The following is a 19384-nucleotide window of genomic DNA, read 5'->3' as shown; positions in this document are numbered from 1 at the left end:
ATAAAGAGGAGTTGTAGAGCTCCAGCAGTGTGGGATCCAGGAATACGCAGAGTCTCTCTTCAGAAACTGCCTGACAGAGAAGATCATCATGAAGTGGCTGATCCTCGCTCTGGTCTGCTTCCACCTCTCTGAGGGGCTGGTGAAGTAAGTACAGAATAACCACATGAGCATTTTAGTTGTTTCCAGTATAGTGGTGAGTCAGAAAGAGGAGCAATATGAAATGTGTGTTGGGAGTCTTAGGTTTTGTCCTGGGCCAGTGCTTACTATTATGACTTAGGCTTTAGAAAATGGTCATGGTTTTTGCATTAACACTGAACAATTTCTCACTGCCTTTGCCTTACTCTTGGCTTTCCCTGATACTGCTTATTGTATCCCAAAGAGGCCACGCTAATAAGGATCAATGCAAAGGCAGGCCTGAGATCAAACTCATTTTTCATTAGTTGAAGGGGTCGGGATCCAAAGCACAGGACTTTTCCAGTGGCCAGACTAGACCATATTCCTCTAGAAACACTCTCATCAATCCAGATCAACACACTGGAAAAAATCTGTACACAGGAGTATAATCAGGCAGGGGAGGAATGGAAAGAGGATGGAAGAGGAATAGGAGGAGTCAAAATTAGGAGGTGTGATGGGAAGCAAAGAGACACTTGATATCACGCTGATTTGATGACATTTTGCTAATTGCATGCATGCAGAATTCCTTTGAAGAAAGGCAAGTCCATAAGGGAAACAATGAAGGAGAAGGGTGTGCTCCACAAATACCTTGAGAAACACCGCCACTATGACCCTGCCTACAAATTCTTCAATAACTTTGCCTCTGCCTACGAGCCCCTGTCTAACAGCATGGATGTGAGTATCCACTGGCTGCTAAAAATAAGGGAGGAAAAGTAAGTGTAGAGATGGGAGGAATGGAGCAGGAATAGAGAGAGAAATTTGAGAAGTTACATGTCAGACTTTGAGCCCAACAGTTTATTTCAGGAGCAGTTCTTATAGTTGCGTAGGAAAAGAGGAGTATTTATTTCAATGTGGATGTGAGCTGTTCAGCTGTGTGCTATGTTCTCTGTTTTGGAAATAAGCTGAAACCAGCTCGTGCAGCATTGTATAAAGAATGAGCATGCTTGCGAGCAGTTCCTAAACACAGCTGCTTCAGACATGCCTGTGCCATCCTGGCTTCCACCAATTGCTTTTCCTAGCTAGAGAACCCAAGCAGAGAGCAATTGCTGTGTGCCAGACAAAATTTACCTCATTATTTTAATTTAATCTCCTAGAGCAAGAAAGTCTAAATTTTCAAGGAAGAGCTTTAACTGGCTCTTCCATGATAGAAGCCCCATGAACTGTCATTAGGAACCCACAGTCCTGTAATGCTGCTGGTTGCATCGGCTGAGAAGCAGCAGGTGCACTCGCGGTGCTGTTGGCCAGAGTAATGTGGGATATAAAAATATGTCCCCTTTCTTCTAGATGTCCTACTATGGGCCCATCAGCATCGGGACCCCCCCACAGAGCTTCTTAGTGCTCTTCGATACCGGCTCCTCCAACCTGTGGGTGCCATCCACGTATTGCCAGAGCGAGGCCTGCAGTGAGTAACTCCTGTGCAGGGAGGATGATGGAAAATTATGCTCTTATTTCCCCTATTGCTTGCACTGAAGATGGTCTCTGATCAGGATCTCTCCATCTGTGAGTCTGCAGCCTTCATTTGTATGAGCTGAAAGTTCATGCTCTTCTGTTTTGCTTTTCCAATTTAGCCGACCACAATTTGTTCAACCCCAGCAAGTCCTCCACGTTTTCAACTCGGGATGAGTACTTCTCCATACAGTATGGAACTGGCAGCCTCAGTGGGATTCTTGGCTATGATACTGTTAAAGTAAGTGACACTTCAGCTGGAGGAGGAAGGGGCACCTCTGGCTTTGCTCTGCATTTTGGTCAGCAGCAGTGCACTGAAAAAGGCCACCTGCCCACATCCTGTGCCTGTGAAGTGCATGTCCAGAGCATGTACCTGGAAAAATCTGAGTTGTTCATTTCTAGAAACATAAAATGCTCCCTTGTGAGCAAAAGGGGGAGCTCTATTGCCTGGCTGGAATGGAAAATCTCTTGTTTCGTGTATGTGGTACATGGCTTTCAGGCGTAGTGGTAGGATGGCAGAGCCGTTATTTGGTCAGGCAGGTACTTGTTTTGGCTTAGTGCTCCTGGCACATAGCCTGGCTGTCACAGTGCCCGTGCTGCTTGCCCTTGGGTAGTGATACCCTGTGCTGCACTCAGATAAGCTGTGCCTGCTTTCTTTTGTGCCCTAGATCCAGAGCCTTTCCATCACAAACCAGGAGTTTGGCCTGAGTGAGACTGAGCCTGGCACCAACTTTGTGTATGCTCAGTTTGACGGCATCCTGGGTATGGCCTACCCTTCCATTTCTGCTGGGGGTGCCACCACTGTGATGCAGGGCTTGATGCGGGAAGACCTGCTTGATGCCCCCATCTTCAGCTTCTACCTGAGTGGGTAAGGATGTGGCTCTTCCCCTTTTAGCTTATGTTGCCTTTGTGCTTCCCAAGATTATTCCCTTTTACTGCAAACCTCATGGATTTCTAACACCTTCAGGAGAATCTGGCAGTTTACACTTCATTCCTGCTCTCCTGTTCGTTCAGTATTTACGCCTCCCTCTTCTGTTTAGTCTGCATCCCCTTCCAATAGGCTGGTATTGGTGGCTGTTAATCACCACAAGTAACCAGGTATTTTGCTTGTGCTTTTCTCTTGCAGACAGGAGGGCAGCGAAGGGGGTGAGCTTGTCTTGGGAGGTGTTGACTCCAGCCTGTACACAGGCCAGATCACCTGGACTCCTGTCACCCAGACTACCTACTGGCAGATTGGGATTGAAAGGTAAAATGGGACTTTATTCTGTTTCCTCTGTAACAGTTTTAGCTGTTCTTAGACCTGTGGCTACAACAAGAACTTTTCTGTCGGGTCCAGTCACTCTGGATCATGATTCAGAGACTTCATATCTTGGACAGTTTGGGCTCTGGGGGCTTGCTTCCGCCTGTATATAACCACAGAAACTCACCCTTTTAAAAGTGCAGATGTTGGAGGAAGCATCTGAGCGTTCCTCATCCACAGTGCTCCTGTCCTCCATTTGTTCTGCAGCAGAGTTGAGCATGCTTTACTTGCAGCTTTTTCTCTGTTTCTATAGTTTCTCCATTGGTGGAGAGACCAGCGGCTGGTGTAGCGAGGGCTGCCAGGGAATTGTTGACACTGGAACCTCCCTCCTCACTGTTCCTCAGGAGGTCTTTTCTGAGCTGATGGAATACATTGGAGCTGAAGCTGATAGTGATGGCCAGGTAAGGCAATCAGGCTCGACCAAAAAAAAGTAAATAAATAAAATAAATAGAAAATGGAGATGTGCCTGGGGCAGGCAGATGTCATTCAGCAATGAGATTAGAGGGACATAGGAAATCTTCCAAGTTTTGGTCTAATCTCTGCAGAGGAAATGACAGAATATATAAAGTTCAGATGTCTGGATTCCTGGTTCTATTCCTGGGTGACAGCTTCTTCTGGCAGCCTGTCACTGGTATCCTGGGAAACACCATGATGTGCCTGTACCAAGTGCATCAGATATAAACTAGCGATGGCTTACTCTTTCCCTAGTACGTGGCTAGCTGCAGCAACATCGAGAGCATGCCCACCCTCACCTTCGTCATCAGTGGCACCAGCTTCCCCTTGCCTCCCTCTGCCTACATGCTCCAGGTATATCATCTCATGGCTCATCTGGCTCCTGTGTGCCTCGCTCTGCCTTGCACAGAAGCTCTCCTGCTAAGGGAGAGCTGCTGTCTGGCTATGGGTGCACTGGCCACAGCTGAGCCTGAATAAGCCACACCTGGTGGGTGGCTGATGGGCAGTGGGTGGTAGCCAGAACTCTGGAGCTTTTTAACAATTATTTCTGCCCAACAGAGCGACAGTGACTACTGCACCGTTGGAATTGAACCTACCTACCTGGCATCCCAGAATGGACAGCTCCTGTGGATTCTTGGGGACGTCTTCCTGAGGTCTTACTACTCCGTCTATGACCTGGGCAACAACCAAGTGGGCTTTGCCACTGCTGTGTAGGCAGAACTGGCTCCCATGCTGACGGTGTTGCTGCTTCTACTTACCCGGCATAGCAGCTCCTCGTGCCTCTGTGTGTCAGAGCATCTGGAGTTTCTTCCCTTCATCCATGTCTGCAAAATTTGCAATCTCTCTTCTGTGAAATCTGTATGATGAAAGTTTGGGTTTCTTTCCAAAAGCAACTGCAAATAAATAAAAACACCATAAAAATAAGATAAAGTGAATATTGTTTTTCTCTCTTTTTTTTGGATACAAAATAGAACAAGAAAAACTTCAACAGCTATCTTTTCTAGAATGTGCTCCAAAAAACAGAGAGTGAAAGCAGATGTCACTGCCAGATTTACAAGTAGCCTATTCTGAGCAGGAACAAACTTAAACGAAGCGCAAGGATGTTATTTAGCTAAAAGACATAGAAAGTGGTCACGTATTTTAAAAAGGAATGTCTCAGACTTGAAACAATTGCTAACTAACTTCACCCCTCTCTCCTTTCCATGAGCCTGATAACTCTTGCCTCTTTCCATCTGCATGTCTCCCAGTACATGCAAGGGGAATAACAGGGCATGGAAAACTGGATTTACTCAGATTTCTGCTCACTAACTGCAAGATGGGATTTGGTACTTCCAGGGAAGGTTTTAGCTGACACATGCTTGTGAGAGCTACAGTCTTTGTCTAATGATCAGGGGAATCTCCTGGCAGTCCCACATTTGTGTCCAAGTTGAAGCTATCGTTTGTTGAGGTAAATAGCAGTATCTTGTGACTGGGACCAAGGCCCAGGAGTCAGGGTGGTAAGTTGCCCTGGAGCTGGGACCAGTCACTTTTCTATGGGATTGCTGTCAGAGCAGCCGGAACTAAAGCAGACTAGGAGGAGATTAAAGAGTGATTGCAGTCGCTTTGTGAACAGGCTTTTCTCCCCAGCCTGCACTGGTCAGAGGTGCCTGCAGGCAGCAGAAGTCTTTGGGTGACAGGGGAAGCTGAATGCCCCATTTCCCTTTATATGCCGTTCTTAATCCCGTGAAACGCTTTGTGGGAGGTAGTGGGTTTGGGGAAATGGGGAATTTTGTAGAATGCCTGCATCTTTAGTGGCTGTTTGGCCTGTTAGTTTAATAGGATTTGTTGACTTGTGTTGAAAGTTGATGGTTTAAGCCCTCGAGATAGCAAGGAAACCTTCTACTCACAGCTCATCTCATCTCATTTGCTGTTTTTGCGCAGCTCCAGTGTCCCAGGAGGGTTGGAGGAGGTGGCTATGGGATGTAACGAGGGTCTGCTGTCATCTGCTGAGCAGAGGAAACAGGATTCCCTGGACTGGAGCATGCTTGCGTGCAAGATGAAAATGTTAAACCAATACAGAAAAAAAGCTGTAAGCAAAGAAAGGGAAATTAGCAGAGCCTCGGCCCTGAGGAGAAGTCCTGCATTAGAGATCTGTTTGGGTGAGTGCTGCTCAAAGGGGCTTGGAGCTGGGAAGAAAAATAAGTTGTCTAAACCCTGTTCTGCTCAAGCCAGCACAATTTTTGATGTCAGAAACAGTAAATCCTTGATTCTCATTTAAACTAAATGACTCAACATACAAAAGCTGTTTAATTTGGGGGTAAAAAAGCAACAAAAGTAGAGTATGTTTCTGTGTGCTGCAGAGGGCACCTTATTCCTTTGTCTTTTGGCAAGCCAGAGTCCCTATGGGGACCTGCAGATAACACTCAGTATATTGACGTTTTGATAACTGCTCTTTGCTTTCAGCCAGAATTTGCCTTTTATCCAATCTTAATAAGTTGATCTTTCTATCAATCCTGCTAGCAAACAAGATAATTGCCTTGTTATAGTCTCAATATCCGGCAAAGGACACACACTTCCCAGTGCTCCCGAGGGAATAAAATATGTGCAAAGCATTGACACTGGATGAGCACAGTGACAGTGACACTGGGCTAACAGCAGATAATGGAGAGTAGGCTTTTCCCCCGTGTGGAAAAAAGCAAGCTGCTCAGATTGGAGGCACTTAAACAACATCCAAGGAGATCGCTGGGATGTTGTATATGGGGAGCTGGTTGCAGAGGAATCAACTCTCATGCAGGAGCTTGTCTTGGCCAGGCTCTGCCTCAGCTCGTGGAGGTGTCCTGGAGAACGTGCTGCAGCGTGAGTGTCCAGAAATGTCACGCAGCTGAGGCAGAGACCAGAGTCTCTGCCTTGAGCTCAGCTGCAATCTGCTCCTCCAAAGAAGGCTTTAGCACGACGGCTGCTGCCCTGTTCCCCTTCCCAGGCCTGGCTGGATCCTAGATAATGTTGGCTTGTCCCCACCTGCCTGGAGAGGCAGATAAACGTCTGGCCCAGCAACTGTGGCATTGCACACTGATGGTTTCATGCTGTGTTTCTCCAGACAGCTCATTTCGTTCTTGATGGACCTGAGGTCCCTCTTTAGCCTCTCGTCAGCGTGTGCAGGGCAGTTGGCGCTCTCCATTGCTGCTGATTAAACGGCTGTGTGTCAGACTGCCTTCGGAGCTCCTTGAGAGGTGAAGAGCAGTTATTTAGCTGTGGGATTCACAACCTGATTATCCCTCGACAGTTGCTGAATGAGTATAAAACACTGGGTTAAACTGCCCGTTACGCATTTCTGAGCAGGTTTCCAAAAGCGCTGAGCGCTCAGCAGCTCCCCTGGTCTCAGTGGAAACCCAAATTTTGCTGAGCCCACTGGCCAGGAGTGGCTGTTGTCCACCCTGGTCTGAGCTTTGCAGTGAGCAGAGCACTGTTCGTGATGCTATGCCAAAGCCCTGAATCCAGAGGCAATGAAGACGCTAAGGGAATGGGTTATCCGGGAATGACATCCCTGTGTTACACGTAACATGCTACAGGCTACGTTTCTATAGAAATTTCTGTAGCGATGGGTTTACACAAAACATGTTGAGGAAAATGGAAAACATCTCCCTCAATGTTCCTATTACTAGAAAAAGTTGAGGTTATAACTGAAAATGTTTGGGTATGTTTGCTGTGTTGCGTTAGTTTGTTGTGTCGTGTTAGCACTTTGGGAAGCCTCAGTGGTTTTGATTCTCTTTTTTTTTCCACAGAGGAAAAGCAAACAAGCAATTTTCCTGTCTTTGCATGCAAGTGTGAAGGACAGCAGGACTACTGCAGCATGGTCACCAGCATCACAAATCTTTTTTTTGGGGGGGTAGGTCATCTGATGCAGGTAGGCAAAACACCTGCCTTTTAACATGCGACAAAAAGGAGATTAATTGCTCCACAAAGATTTAAAAAAAATAATAGAAAAATATGTGATTTTTGTCCAAAATACTTATGTGAAAGCAGAGGCAGGATATAGCTGTACAGCCCATGCAGACTAGCTGTACTTGGAGGAAAGAATACATTGCACTGGGACAGCGGAGGACTATGAAGCTGATGAAGAAGTGGAGACAAAATGACAAGAAGATAGGACTGTGCTGGAAACTGCAGGAGAATGAACCTCTTGGGCAAAGCACTGTCTTGCTTAACCCCTGGGGCTGGGAGCAAGAAGCCGTCTATAGGTCTTTGCAGTGTACTCTGGTGAGGAAAGCAACAGGTCTTTGAAAAACTTTGAAGAAATAGATAATGCTGCAGCATGTTGATGTTTTGATAACTCCTGTCTTCGTTGAGATAAGAATTTTCCTATTATCAGATGTTAATTCTTTGTTCCTGCTATCAAAGACATGAGTTGCTCTATTCTCATCTTAATGCTCCTCTAAGGACACAAACTTCCCAAACTCCTTGTGGACCAAAACACAAAGAAATTGTTGATGCTGATGACATGGGTCACAGTAATGGAAAATGGAGGTCAGCAGATAAGAGAGTGAGTCACTGCTTTCCAGGTATAAAACCTAGGAGTCTGGGCAGGAGATTTCAGCGCAGCCTGCTGCGGTCTCTGAGACGGTGTGTACAGACCGTTGGACAACTCCTGAAACATGAAGTGGCTTATCCCGGCCCTAGTATGCCTCCAGCTCTCAGAGGGGGTTGTAAGGTGGGTTTCTTGGAGCAGATGCTGCAAGAATAAATGTGATAAAAATTTAAATAATAGAGACTAGCTGCTTTTTTTTTTCACGGTGTGTGTGCTGTACAGCTTCCCCAGGACTCTAACCAAGGCTAACACCTTTTCTTATGAGTCTTGCTTCATGTATCTTCATGGATGATCATGGCTACACCAGCACCAGTCCTAGTCCGGGCTGTGTCCCTTGCTTGGAGGGGATTTGCGCAGAGCAGCACAAAGCAACCGAGTGGAGGGAAGCTCATCGTGGCAGGGCTCAGGAGCCCAAAGAAGAGAGAATCTGGAAAGGCCCACATGTTCCGCTGATTCACTACTTTTTAAATTTTTTTTTGCTTTGTGCAGAATCAAACTGAAGAAAATTGAGTCTATATGGGAGGAAATGAGGAAGGCAGGAGTGCTGGAGGACTACTTAAAAAAAATTAAATACGATCCAGTCAGGAAATATCGCTTCAATGAGAACTCTGTTGTGTATGAGCCAATGGCTAGCCATCTGGATGTAAGTATTGCAGGTTCTTCTGTCTTCATCTGTCCATCACACTCATTCCCCTCTTTCTTTCCAGCTGTTAAAGCAATCTGCTTACTCGTAGGCCACTAGGAGTGTGAGATTTCTTTTCTTTATTCTTTTTTATGCTTCTACAGTAGACTTTTCTAAGTTTTCCATAGTTTTCCAAAGCTATTCCTTTCTATAGAAACGTTCATCATTTACATTGACCTGGCTAAACCATATGACCTTTTGTTGTGACACAGGTCAACCAAACACAGCACACTGTTCTACCTGGAAAAGGTCTGTATGTTTTAATTTGTGAGCACTGAGAAATTCGAAAAGAAATCAAATATAGCCTGATGAACAAAAGGAATATTTAATATTACTATATTTGGGAGAAAAAAAAGCATGGTTGGCATTCAGTCCCTTCCCACCTACCTTGTTATTTGTAAGAGTCAGCTTGGTGTTCTCCAGCATCTCTGTGAAGTGTGATTGGAATCCCAGCACAGGACTGGGAGGCAAAAGTCTAATTCTGTTCCTGATCCTTGGGCCAACACTCCACCCTCAGAGATATCCTCTCTTTTCTGCAGTCCTCCTACTTTGGGGAGATCAGCATTGGGACCCCTCCACAGAACTTCCTGGTGCTCTTTGACACTGGCTCCTCCAACCTGTGGGTGCCGTCCATATACTGCCAGACAGTGGCCTGCAGTGAGTACCTTCAGCTGCTGAAAGTGGCTGATGCTTGTTCTGTGTGAAACACCCTGAGAGATGCAACGTATTCTGATCAGATGAGGAAAACTGCAGTGCCAGACCCAAATTCATCCTGCACGCTGCTTGGGATAGCTGCTCCCCTGTATTGGCTAGTGTCTGTCTGGTGCTTTCTTGGAAAACACATGTTACATCCCTCTTTCTTTATGCAGTTGGCTAATGAAGGTGTCCAAAACTCTGTGGCCATTGTGAGTGTCCTCAGTGTGTTGGCAATCACGATGCCTGTGTTTAAGATTTCATGACTAGACTGAGCATCAAAGCTATGAATCAGGGAGCTATTGTCCCATCTCCAGCAGATCTTATTTGATTATAACTTACTGACTGCAAGGGAGCAGTGGGGATTTAACTCGATGGGTTTGCTCACACTGGGTAGCTAATATAGTTATGATCACTGCAGCCGTTCCCTTAAATGAGAGAGAGAAAGAGAGAGAGAGAAAGTGTATGCAAAAACTCTTAGAAAGAACTGCAAGGCAAACACCCTGCTCTGTTGTTCAGGACTTGTTCACTCCCTGAGAAGTTGATTTAGAAGTGTTATCCTGGCAGGGCTTACCTGTGCAGTGCTGATAGTCAGAAGAGAACATGTCCAGGAGCTTGCTGTCTTCTCTCTCACACAGCAAATCATGCAAGGTTCAATCCCAGCCAGTCCTCTACCTTCACCAACAACAGTCAGACCTACACCCTCTCTTACGGCAGCGGTGCACTCACAGTTCTGCTGGGTTACGACACGCTAACAGTAAGTACACCTTACCCTGCACAGTCACGCATCTTTCCAGGAGCTGTGTCCCTAGAACCAGCAGAATACTGTGATGGAAAGAGCCTGAAGGATGGCTAAGGGCAGATTTCGTGTCTTGTGAAGACAAGACTTGGGTAAACCAGGGTCTGAGTTAGGTAGAACCAATATGAGGTAGTCATTGCCACCTTGAATTACCCAGCTGGTTTTTACTTTGTTTTAATCAGCATGATTCCTACTAATTTCCAGAACTGCTTGGCAGTGTTTTCACCAGCTGTGATCTTGCAGTGTTCTTTATTTGGGCTTTTAGAGTGTTGGTCATCAGATCTGGTCATTGCTCCAGTTTTGTGTGAAAGCATAGGCTGGAGTTGAAGTTCCCTTTCCTTCCAGATCCAGAGCATCAGGGTCACAAACCAGGAGTTTGGGCTCAGTGAGGATGAACCAGCGCAGCCTTTCTACTATGCCAATTTTGATGGGATCCTGGGAATGGCCTACCCTTCGCTGGCAGTGGGAGGAACGCCCACTGCTCTGTAGGGCATGCTGCTACAGAACCAGCTGACTCAGCCTATCTTCAGCTTCTACTTCTCTCGGTAAAATCTGCCTGTGCACACCTACCTGCCAGTCTCAGTGCATCTCATGCATACCAGTCTCCATCTGACTGTCTCCATGCAAGTTCCTCATGAATTTGTGCCTCGCTAACCTATTTGTATGGCACTGAATTATTGATCTCTGATGATTTCACTCTGTTTTTGCAGCCAGCCCACCTATGATTATGGAGGAGAGCTCATTCTTGGAGGAGTTGACACTCAGCTGTTCTCTGGCGAGATTGTATGGGCACCAGTGACCCAGGAGGTTTACTGGCAGATTGCAATTGATGAGTGAGTTGCATTCATACAGCCACACATCGATGTGAGGGGCATGATCCACGCAGGAAAGCTTAGTCCCACCATAACGGGTGCTGAACAAGAGCATTACAGAGTTGTGCTCCAGATAAATCGGGAGCTCTTGCAGCAGCCATGGCCCAAAGCTGGAGTTTATGCATTGAATTTCAGAGGCTCTCTGGACTTTTAGATCCAGCTGAGAAAATTTAATTGCCAGTGCATTTTTGTAAGTAAGTGATGTCTTTCTCCTGTTTCTCTTTCTAGATTTGCTATTGGAGAGTCAGCGACGGGCTGGTGCAGCCAGGGCTGCCAGGCCATCGTGGATACTGGGACATTCTTGCTCACAGTGCCCCAGCAGTATATGGTCAGCTTCCTTCAGGCTGTGGGTGCCCAGCAGACCAGTTATGGTGTAAGTGTTGGGGTTGCTTTGGAGAAGTGAAAGGAGCAGTGGGGAGGCTTGCATAGAAAGCAAGCTATCCTGGGTTTTAAGAGATCCTGCAAAACTCACGTGGCATCTGAGAAGCATGATGCCGTAGGCTGCTTGCATATAAGGGAGGGATGTGAAGACATGGCACTGCCTGGACTTTATAAAGTGTATGTTGCCCCTGTGTGGAGGGTTCATGGTTAACACTCTCCTCTCCCAGTCAGTGCTGTTGTCTCTGTGCTGTTACAGCTGTAACCTTTTCACCCTCTCTCCGCAGTATGCAGTTAACTGCAATGAGGTCCAGTACCTGCCCACCGTCACTTTCATCATCAACGGAGCTCAGTTCCCACTGTGCCCCTCTGCCTACATCATCAATGTAAGTATTATCTGAGCTGCTTCATCTCACTAAGTCCTCAAGGGCCCAGAAAGGACCTGGTGTTCCTGAACAAAGTCATGCTCTCCCGCTGCATGCAAGCAACTCCTCCCTGAATGCAATCCAGCTGGCAGAGTCCTGGCATATCTTTGGGATCTAACACCTCACTCCCTTTATTTTCCCCTTACAGGACAACGGCTACTGCACTGTTGGGATCGAGGCCACCTACTTGCCGTCCCAGAATGGGCAGCCGCTCTGGATCCTGGGTGATGTCTTTCTCAAGCAGTATTATTCCATCTTTGACATGGCTAACAACCGTGTTGGCTTTGCCCTGTCAGCGTAAAGGAATGGAGCGCCATCTGAACAGAAGATAGTTGCTCTCCTGGCCACGTACACCTTAGTGAGCATTCGTAGAGTCCTATGGAGTTTCTATGGACAAATCTTCTCATTCTTTATGTGCCTGTATAGTCTTTCTGTCTCTCTGGGGTTTCTGTGTAAAAGTGTTTCATCCTCTATTACTGCAAATAAGCTGTGGTGTCCAATATTGTCTCTAGCCTTCTCCTGAGTTTGTTGAATGATGACTGAACACAGACTGATGGACTGTGTGTCTTAACTGCTCTTTCACCGGGGCACTGCAGCAAGTGCCATCATAAACTTCTGGGCAGATTTCTGTGAACTCAGCATGTAGAAATGGCAAGGAATCGGCCCCTGGTCTCGTTCAAATCTGAAGTCAATTTATTTACATTTCCTGCAAAGTGATATGACATATTGTCAACCCCTAAAGGCTCTGGGACTGAGTCTCAGTCTTCAGTGAGTTCTTGCATGCTTGGCAGCGCTTGAAGTGGCAGTGATGAATGGTCTGTCCCCTCTGCAAGGCTTTTGGGACTCAGACAGGGTCTGCAGACTTTATGCCTTGAAAATCAGCCAGCTGCCATCCCCCAAATTCCTTTCCCATTGGCTTCAGCTGCACCTCCATTCCTGTCATCATTGTCCATTAGGACACAAAGAGGGACAAGGTGTCCTAAGCCTAATTCCTACAAGGGCTCTGCTTTGCAAGTAAGAAATACCATGTGGGTTTCAGGATTGGGGACCAAGGTACCAAAAGGGCACTGAGATTGGTCTTAAATGCCAACTGTGTAGCCGTTGCACAGCTCTAGGTGGTTGTCTTCACAGCTCCAGGGACAGGAGTTCCCCAAGGGGTGCCAAGCACCACGATGTCCCCAAAAACCCGTTCTGCTCTGTGCTGTCAAATGCTGTTGCAGCTGCAACACTGACAAATGCTTGGCACGTCTGTTAACAGGGGTGATACAAGTTCTTGCCTCCAGTTGCCACTTGTTGATAGTTTCTGCTAAGTCAGTTCAGAGAGATACTTATCAGGACCTAATCAGGCAAATATAAGGTTAGCCCCTGGCAGTGGAGATTGCTTTGCTTGCAGTTTGTAGTGACCTTGAAGCCACCATGAGAACATGCTGTCCTGTCTCTTGCTGCTGCTGGTGCTTGCAGGGCCAGACTGGTCACTCCAATCAGTTGAGAATAAAGCTGCAGAGCCCCAGAAATAGAGCTGATTGTCCCCTGCATCTGTCCCTCTCGCCGGGTGTTGGGAAACCTGCTGAGGGATACATGGGAGAAGTGACTAATCTTTCTTGCAGATGGATAAGATTTAACAAAGATCTATGATTACATCAGAGTCAAATGTGAGGCCAGATTAGGTTAGCCATGACATCCAAGTGACCCTAAATCCTGAAGTGAGGCTATTCGCTCAGGTAAAAAAATAACTAGAGTATCATAGGTTGCGGTCTATGACAGAAAGGAGTATCCCTTGGCACCTAGGAGCAATGAACTACTGCAGCCAACAGCAAATACCCTGGTAGGTGGAAGCTCAGATAACACCTCTCTTTCCCTGGATCCAAACTTGTTTCTTAGAAGCTCTTTATCATTGGAGCTCATTAGCAGATGTATTAATAGCTCTGTAGTTTCACCAGAGAAAGGACACGAACTCCTCTGTGCTTGTGTCAAAATATTGACACAAGCTGAGTGCAGTGATACAGAGACTAGATAGAAGCTGACAGCAGGAAGGGCATTTCTCCTCCTGTACAAAATGTGGAGGTTTCAGCGAACTCAAGCTACTCCTGTGGGGCACCCAGGGCACTGCATACAGGAGCCAAGCGCTGGAAAAAACCAGCACCCATGGAGTGGCTTGTCTTGGCTCTTGGAGAGGCAGGCAAGGTGGGCTTGGTAGGGAGGACTGCACAGACACCCTGCATCGCTGAAGTGCTCAGCAAAGTCTTGCATGACTTGTCCCTTGAAGGCCCTGCAAAGTGCAGGAGAACCATGAGTGCTTCTGCCAGGACATGGGAGCAGTGAGGGGCACAGGGGCCAGCAGCCACGGCAACAGGGTCCAGACAGGGGAGATGTGAAGGCTGTTGCATCTCCCCACTGATCTTTGCTCCCTGCAGAATGCATCTGAGGAAAGACAAATGCATGGGAGAGATGGAGGAGGAGGAGGAAATGCTGGAGGATTTCCTGAGCCGCCACAGGCCTGACCTAGGCTGGAAATACCAGTCCAGTGCCACAATGTCCTTTACGTACCGATGAACAACTACTTGAACATGAGCAGTAAGGCTCTCCTGGGGTTCTTGCCCTCCCCTCACCACCCTCTCTCCCCCATTACTTGCTTGCAGCATGGCCTGGCAAGCCTCAGCGGTTCTAAGGGCTCCAACAGCCAAGGACAGAAGGATGTTGAATTGCTCCTGTCAGACCTAGGGTAGAACTGGGCTGACCTGGGTTGTACCTTGTTTCCTGGGGTAAGTATGATTGTGATCCTGGAATGTGGCTCTCACTGAGTTAACCTGGGAGTGGAGAGACCAAGTGCTTAGTCTTGAAGCTGGTCCATGTTGATAATGTGGGCCAGAGGATGGGAAATCAGATTCCTTTTCAGCTCAGTTACCAGATGCCTGGATCGGCCTGAGGTGACCCAGCAGGGACTTGCATAGTTATTAGAGCCTGGGCACCTTCCCATGGGGAGGAAACTGGCTCTCATGACTGAAGTCCATGGCAAATGAATATCTAAGTACACACTGCCCAGCATCTCTCTTGCTTGGATATGGTCAGCGCTGCATGAAGCATTTGGGACATCATTGCACTTCCAAAGCACCAGATTTACAACCCTATGGGGGGCTAAGTGTTGTTTCTTATGAGGAAATACTGCAGGTCCATGGCACATCCTCCTAGCTACCTGGCTAGGTCAAAAGAGGGACACGGTATCATAAATTTCCATTTCATATAAAGGGCATTTTTTTGCCTTTGTTCCCTGGCAAGACCAAACCAGTGCTGAAGGTGAGAGGAGAATATTTAACATTTGGATAACAACAGATTTTTGCTTCTTATCAGATCCTGACCATTTGCTCTCTGTATCAGAGGCGCTAGCTGTTCTGCTGGTGTCCAAGTGCCCTGCTAAGGAGGCAAACTCCAGAGAAAATATTGACGCCAGGTGAGAGCATGAGATAAAGCAAACTGGGCATTGGGAGGCACAGGGTCGGACACTGCTTCCCGAGTATATATATAGGTGCTGCTGGAGAAGGTGCACGACACGCAGGAGAAACCAGAGCCATGAGGTGGCTTGTGCTGGCCGTCGTCTGCTTCCAGCTCGTGGAAGGAGCGGTGAGGTGGGTGTCCCAGACTCCCTGGGAAGTGTACCAGCCAGCCGGAGTGGGCAGAGGTGCTGGCTGCAAGGAGCCCGTGCGGGGAGCCCTGGTGCTCAGCACCCAGCCGCGCTCTCCCTCCCATGCAGGATCCCCCTGCGGAAGGGCAGGTCCGCACGGGAGGCAATGGCACAGGACGGAGTGCTGGAGAGTTTCCTGAAGCACCTCAAGGGCGACCCGGGCAGGAAGTATCAGCTCAGTAACGCCGTGACTTACGAACCACTAACGAACTACCTGGATGTAAGTGCCAGAGCTCCCTTTCTTCCCTGGCTCCAGCGTTTTGTGATTCCTTCCGTCTTTCCTTGCTACCTAATCCAGCCGCTCGGCCAGCTTTGCAAGCCTCGCAGGCATTTCTCCCTCTCCCTCGCCACGAGTCAATAGGATGCTGCTGAAAAGTGGTATTAATTTTGCAATTCCTATACCCTGGCTTCAAGGTTTGGGGGATTTGGATGATCAGAAGGTATAAAGTAAGCAAGTTGTTACCCCCATTTTATTTCTCTTTCAGAAAAAGCTGAGTTTGGTGGTTATAGGACGAATCTGAGCGACACAGACTCAGGACACCATTCCTGGCATTGCCACTGACATCTCTATTAAATGTAGATGTGTCAAAGCACTTTTGCTTTAGCTACTTGGGATGCCTGCAGGAACTAAGAGCACTTCCTACGTCTGAGGTGTTTGGCTTTCTCAGAAAGGGGTAAAGAGCTGAAAACCCTCATTCAGAAAACCGGTCGTTCAGAACCACAGAAACCTGCCCTCGCTCTTGTCCACAGTCCTTCTACTTTGGGGAGATCAGCATCGGGACCCCCCCGCAGAGCTTCCGGGTGCTCTTCGACACTGGCTCCGCCAACCTCTGGGTGCCATCCACGTATTGCCAGATGCCGGCCTGCGGTGAGCATCCTTCCTGGGGGCCACAGCTCCTTGCCCACACAGATGACCACTCGGGCTGTTTTGGGTCAACTCCCATCCCCAGGAAGCCCCTCGCTGGCACTTTCTGCCCACGCACGCAAGGGCATGCTGCACCACGCACCATGGACCTGACTTGATTGCTGTGATTTTCTCTCTGTGCAGATGCTCACACTAGGTTCAACCCCAGCCAGTCATCGACCTTCTCCAACATTGGCACCACCTACACCCTGACCTATGGGTTTGGTGACTTGTCTGTGGTGCTGGGTTACGACACTGTGACAGTAAGTGACTTTTGATGTGTTGTCATAGGAAACAGGTTGCTACAGTTAGGGTTACTAAGAACTGATTGTTGCTGCAAGTTTGCAACTAGGTTAAAAATTGGGGAGGGGGTACTGCTGAAACTACCTTATTTTAGATATTAGTGCCTGAATCTTCCAGGTGGAGTTTACAGCCTTCCAGAAAAAGCTCAGGATCATCAGTGCAGTATTAACTTCCTGGCCACCCCTGCCTGCCCCAGCAATACCCCTGTGGGACATTGTTATCAGGGTGGGTCCAAAACGCCAGCACCTCCCAGCTTGTTTTCTTCCCCTCTAGATCCAGAACATCGTTGTCACGAACCAGGAATTTGGCCTGAGCCAGGATGAGCCCAGCAGACCCTATTACTACTTGGACTTCGATGGGATTTTGGGCATGGCTTACCCGGCTGTTGCAATCAGTGGTTACAACACTCTGATGCAGAACATGCTGCAGCAGAACCAGCTTTCTGAACCCATCTTCAGTTTCTATTACTCCCGGTAAGATCTCTGACTCTCTCACATAGACACGAGCCTGTATTCATCCTTTTATGAATTCATTCTCTGTCTACATGTTCCTCCCGCACACCAGTATGTTACATCACTTTCTGCTTAGTAGTCTGCCTGGTTTCTGATTTAACCTCATGTCTTTCCAGTAACCCAACCTATGATTACGGTGGGGAGGTCATCCTCGGAGGCGTTGACACTCAGCTGTACTCAGGGGAGATTTTATGGGCACCGGTGGTCCAGGAAGTTTACTGGAAGATTGGTATTGAGGAGTAAGTGCAACATCAGCTGCCCAGAGTTGGCCTTGGTGCATGGGGGAGGCTTTTGTGACACCTTTTCTGTTGGTCTCCAGGTTCTCCATTGGGCAGTCCACCACAGGCTGGTGCAGCCAGGGCTGTCATGGCATCGTGGACACTGGGACCTTCCAGCTCACTGTCCCGGCACAATACATGCCAGTGTTCCTGCAGGCTCTGGGTGCACAGGAGAGTAACTACGGGGTAAGTGGGAAGGATGTCCCACGCAAGTGAGGAATTTGCAGGGGCTGATGCCACAGGACAAGGACACAGTGAGACAGTAATGCCGAGCTGTGTGGATTTGGATAGAAGTTTCCCATGGGGGCAATGGTTTGATCTAACCCCTTTCCCCCTCTTCTCTTCTTTTGTAGTTTATTGTTGACTGCAACAACATCCAGAACATGCCCACCCTCTACTTTGCCATCAGCGGAGTCCAGTTACCGCTGCCTCCATCTGTCTACGTGTTCAACGTAGGTATTGCTTCTGTTATTCCTGACCAATGTTCGCCATCATAGGGCAGTTTTGCCTAGGAGAAAGTCAGAATTTCTTTGCAAGCACAGAGGCTTCCCCAGCACCCTGTGAGTGCCGCATTTCCCAGCACGACAGGTCACAGTGTATTTGTGCACTGTGTATGTGACTGCAAGGAGGGTCTAATCCTGCTTCCAGCCAAAGCATCTGTTTGCTCCTGCTGATTTCTCAAGGTGCAGACTGTATCCCGTGCTCCTCACTGGCACCAAAATAGTCTTTGCTCCTTTCCCCCCAACAGAACAACGGCGTCTGCACCGTTGGGGTTGAGAGCACTTACGTGTCTTCTGACAGCGGCCAGCCACTCTGGATCCTAGGTAATGTCTTCCTCCGGCAGTATTATTCCATCTTTGACATGGCCAACAACAGAGTTGGCTTTGCCGTGTCAGCCTAGGGACACCACATGTCCCCCCAGGGACAGCCTTCCCTTCCCTTCCCTTCCCTGGGTAACCGCTCTTCCCAGTTGCTGAGGAATCCTATATAATCTGAACGGAGAGGTTGCAGCACCCCAGTACATCTGAATTACAGCCTTTTCCTCCCTTGGCCTGGCGTGTAATACTCAGTAGTCTCCAAATCCTCTGTAGCAAATAAAGAGCTGTGACTCTAACTGCCTTTTGTCTTGTTTGGAAGCGGCCGAGGGAAGATCTGGCATGGCTGTTCTTAATAAAACAACGGCTGAGTTTGGCTTCATGCTTGTAGATGCTTCCAGGCATTTTCTGGTCTGGAGCCCAGTGAAATCTGTCTCCAGTGTCAGCAAGCAGCCACCTGCTCGTGTCACGGCACGGGGACAACCCAGGCTCTGCTAAATGCTGTCTTCACTGGCAGCCCAGAAGAGTCCTTTTATATATTTTTAAAAGCACCGAGATGCCTCTTAAATCTTCACTTGCACTGCAGGCGCCACATCCAAGCCTGATGCAGAGCCAGCAGACGTGAGCGGGGTGTCCGAGCCCTCCTCGCTGCTGGTCCCGGGGAAGCAAACGGCGCCGGAGCTGACTCTTGGGTCTTTGCACACGTGTGGGATAGGGGAAGGGGCACCTCTGCGAGTGAAGCCAGTCGGGATGCGTTCCCTGGGTGACATGGGAAGTGTCCTGGTGTGGTGGCCTGGGTCTATCACACTACTCTCATGGGGTCCCACTCCAGCTTCAGATTCTCTTACTCGCTCTGGTTCTGTGTGGCAGGGATAACACTGCCCACCCCAAGGAACTGAACCGAGTTAACCTTTGTTAAGACCATTTGCGTCAAAACTCAGGCATTGAACAAACGCAGAGTTTTAGCCTGGTGCTCTTCAGATCAAGAGGCTGCCTATCAAGTCCTCCACTTCTCAGGCTGCGCGCATGAATACACACGTGTGAAAAGCTAGAAGCCAACTGAAAATACTGGACAAACCGCCACCTCAATAAATCTTTACTGAATTG

General features: G+C 48.2%; 2 protein-coding genes across 2 annotated transcripts; both read left to right on the top strand.

Annotated features, from left to right (window-relative positions):
• Positions 1-83: 83 nt before the first annotated feature.
• Positions 84-18547, top strand: LOC134150751 (uncharacterized). The gene is made up of 27 exons (XM_062594802.1): positions 84-144; positions 696-849; positions 1459-1576; positions 1743-1861; positions 2289-2488; positions 2747-2866; positions 3174-3321; positions 3629-3727; positions 3932-4083; positions 8427-8580; positions 9159-9276; positions 9951-10069; positions 10457-10596; positions 10822-10944; positions 11212-11356; positions 11649-11747; positions 11935-12083; positions 14201-14329; positions 15299-15409; positions 15535-15685; positions 16216-16333; positions 16514-16632; positions 16946-17145; positions 17301-17423; positions 17504-17648; positions 17816-17914; positions 18211-18547. The coding sequence occupies exons 1-27, from the start codon at positions 89-91 to the stop codon at positions 18361-18363; spliced, it is 3561 nt and encodes a 1186-aa protein (XP_062450786.1). The 5' UTR covers positions 84-88; the 3' UTR covers positions 18364-18547.
• On the top strand, positions 8005-12232 carry PGC (progastricsin). The gene is given in 9 exon segments (XM_062595232.1): positions 8005-8060; positions 8427-8580; positions 9159-9276; positions 9951-10069; positions 10457-10656; positions 10822-10944; positions 11212-11362; positions 11649-11747; positions 11935-12232. Coding segments are annotated over 9 exon segments (1173 nt in total). The 3' UTR covers positions 12088-12232.
• Positions 18548-19384: the final 837 nt, after the last annotated feature.

The sequence above is a fragment of the Rhea pennata genome, chromosome 25 (genome assembly GCF_028389875.1).
Source record: "Rhea pennata isolate bPtePen1 chromosome 25, bPtePen1.pri, whole genome shotgun sequence".
Lineage (NCBI taxonomy): Eukaryota > Metazoa > Chordata > Aves > Rheiformes > Rheidae > Rhea > Rhea pennata.
Note: the sequence above shows the minus strand (reverse complement) of the source record. Positions and strands in the feature narration are given on the sequence as shown.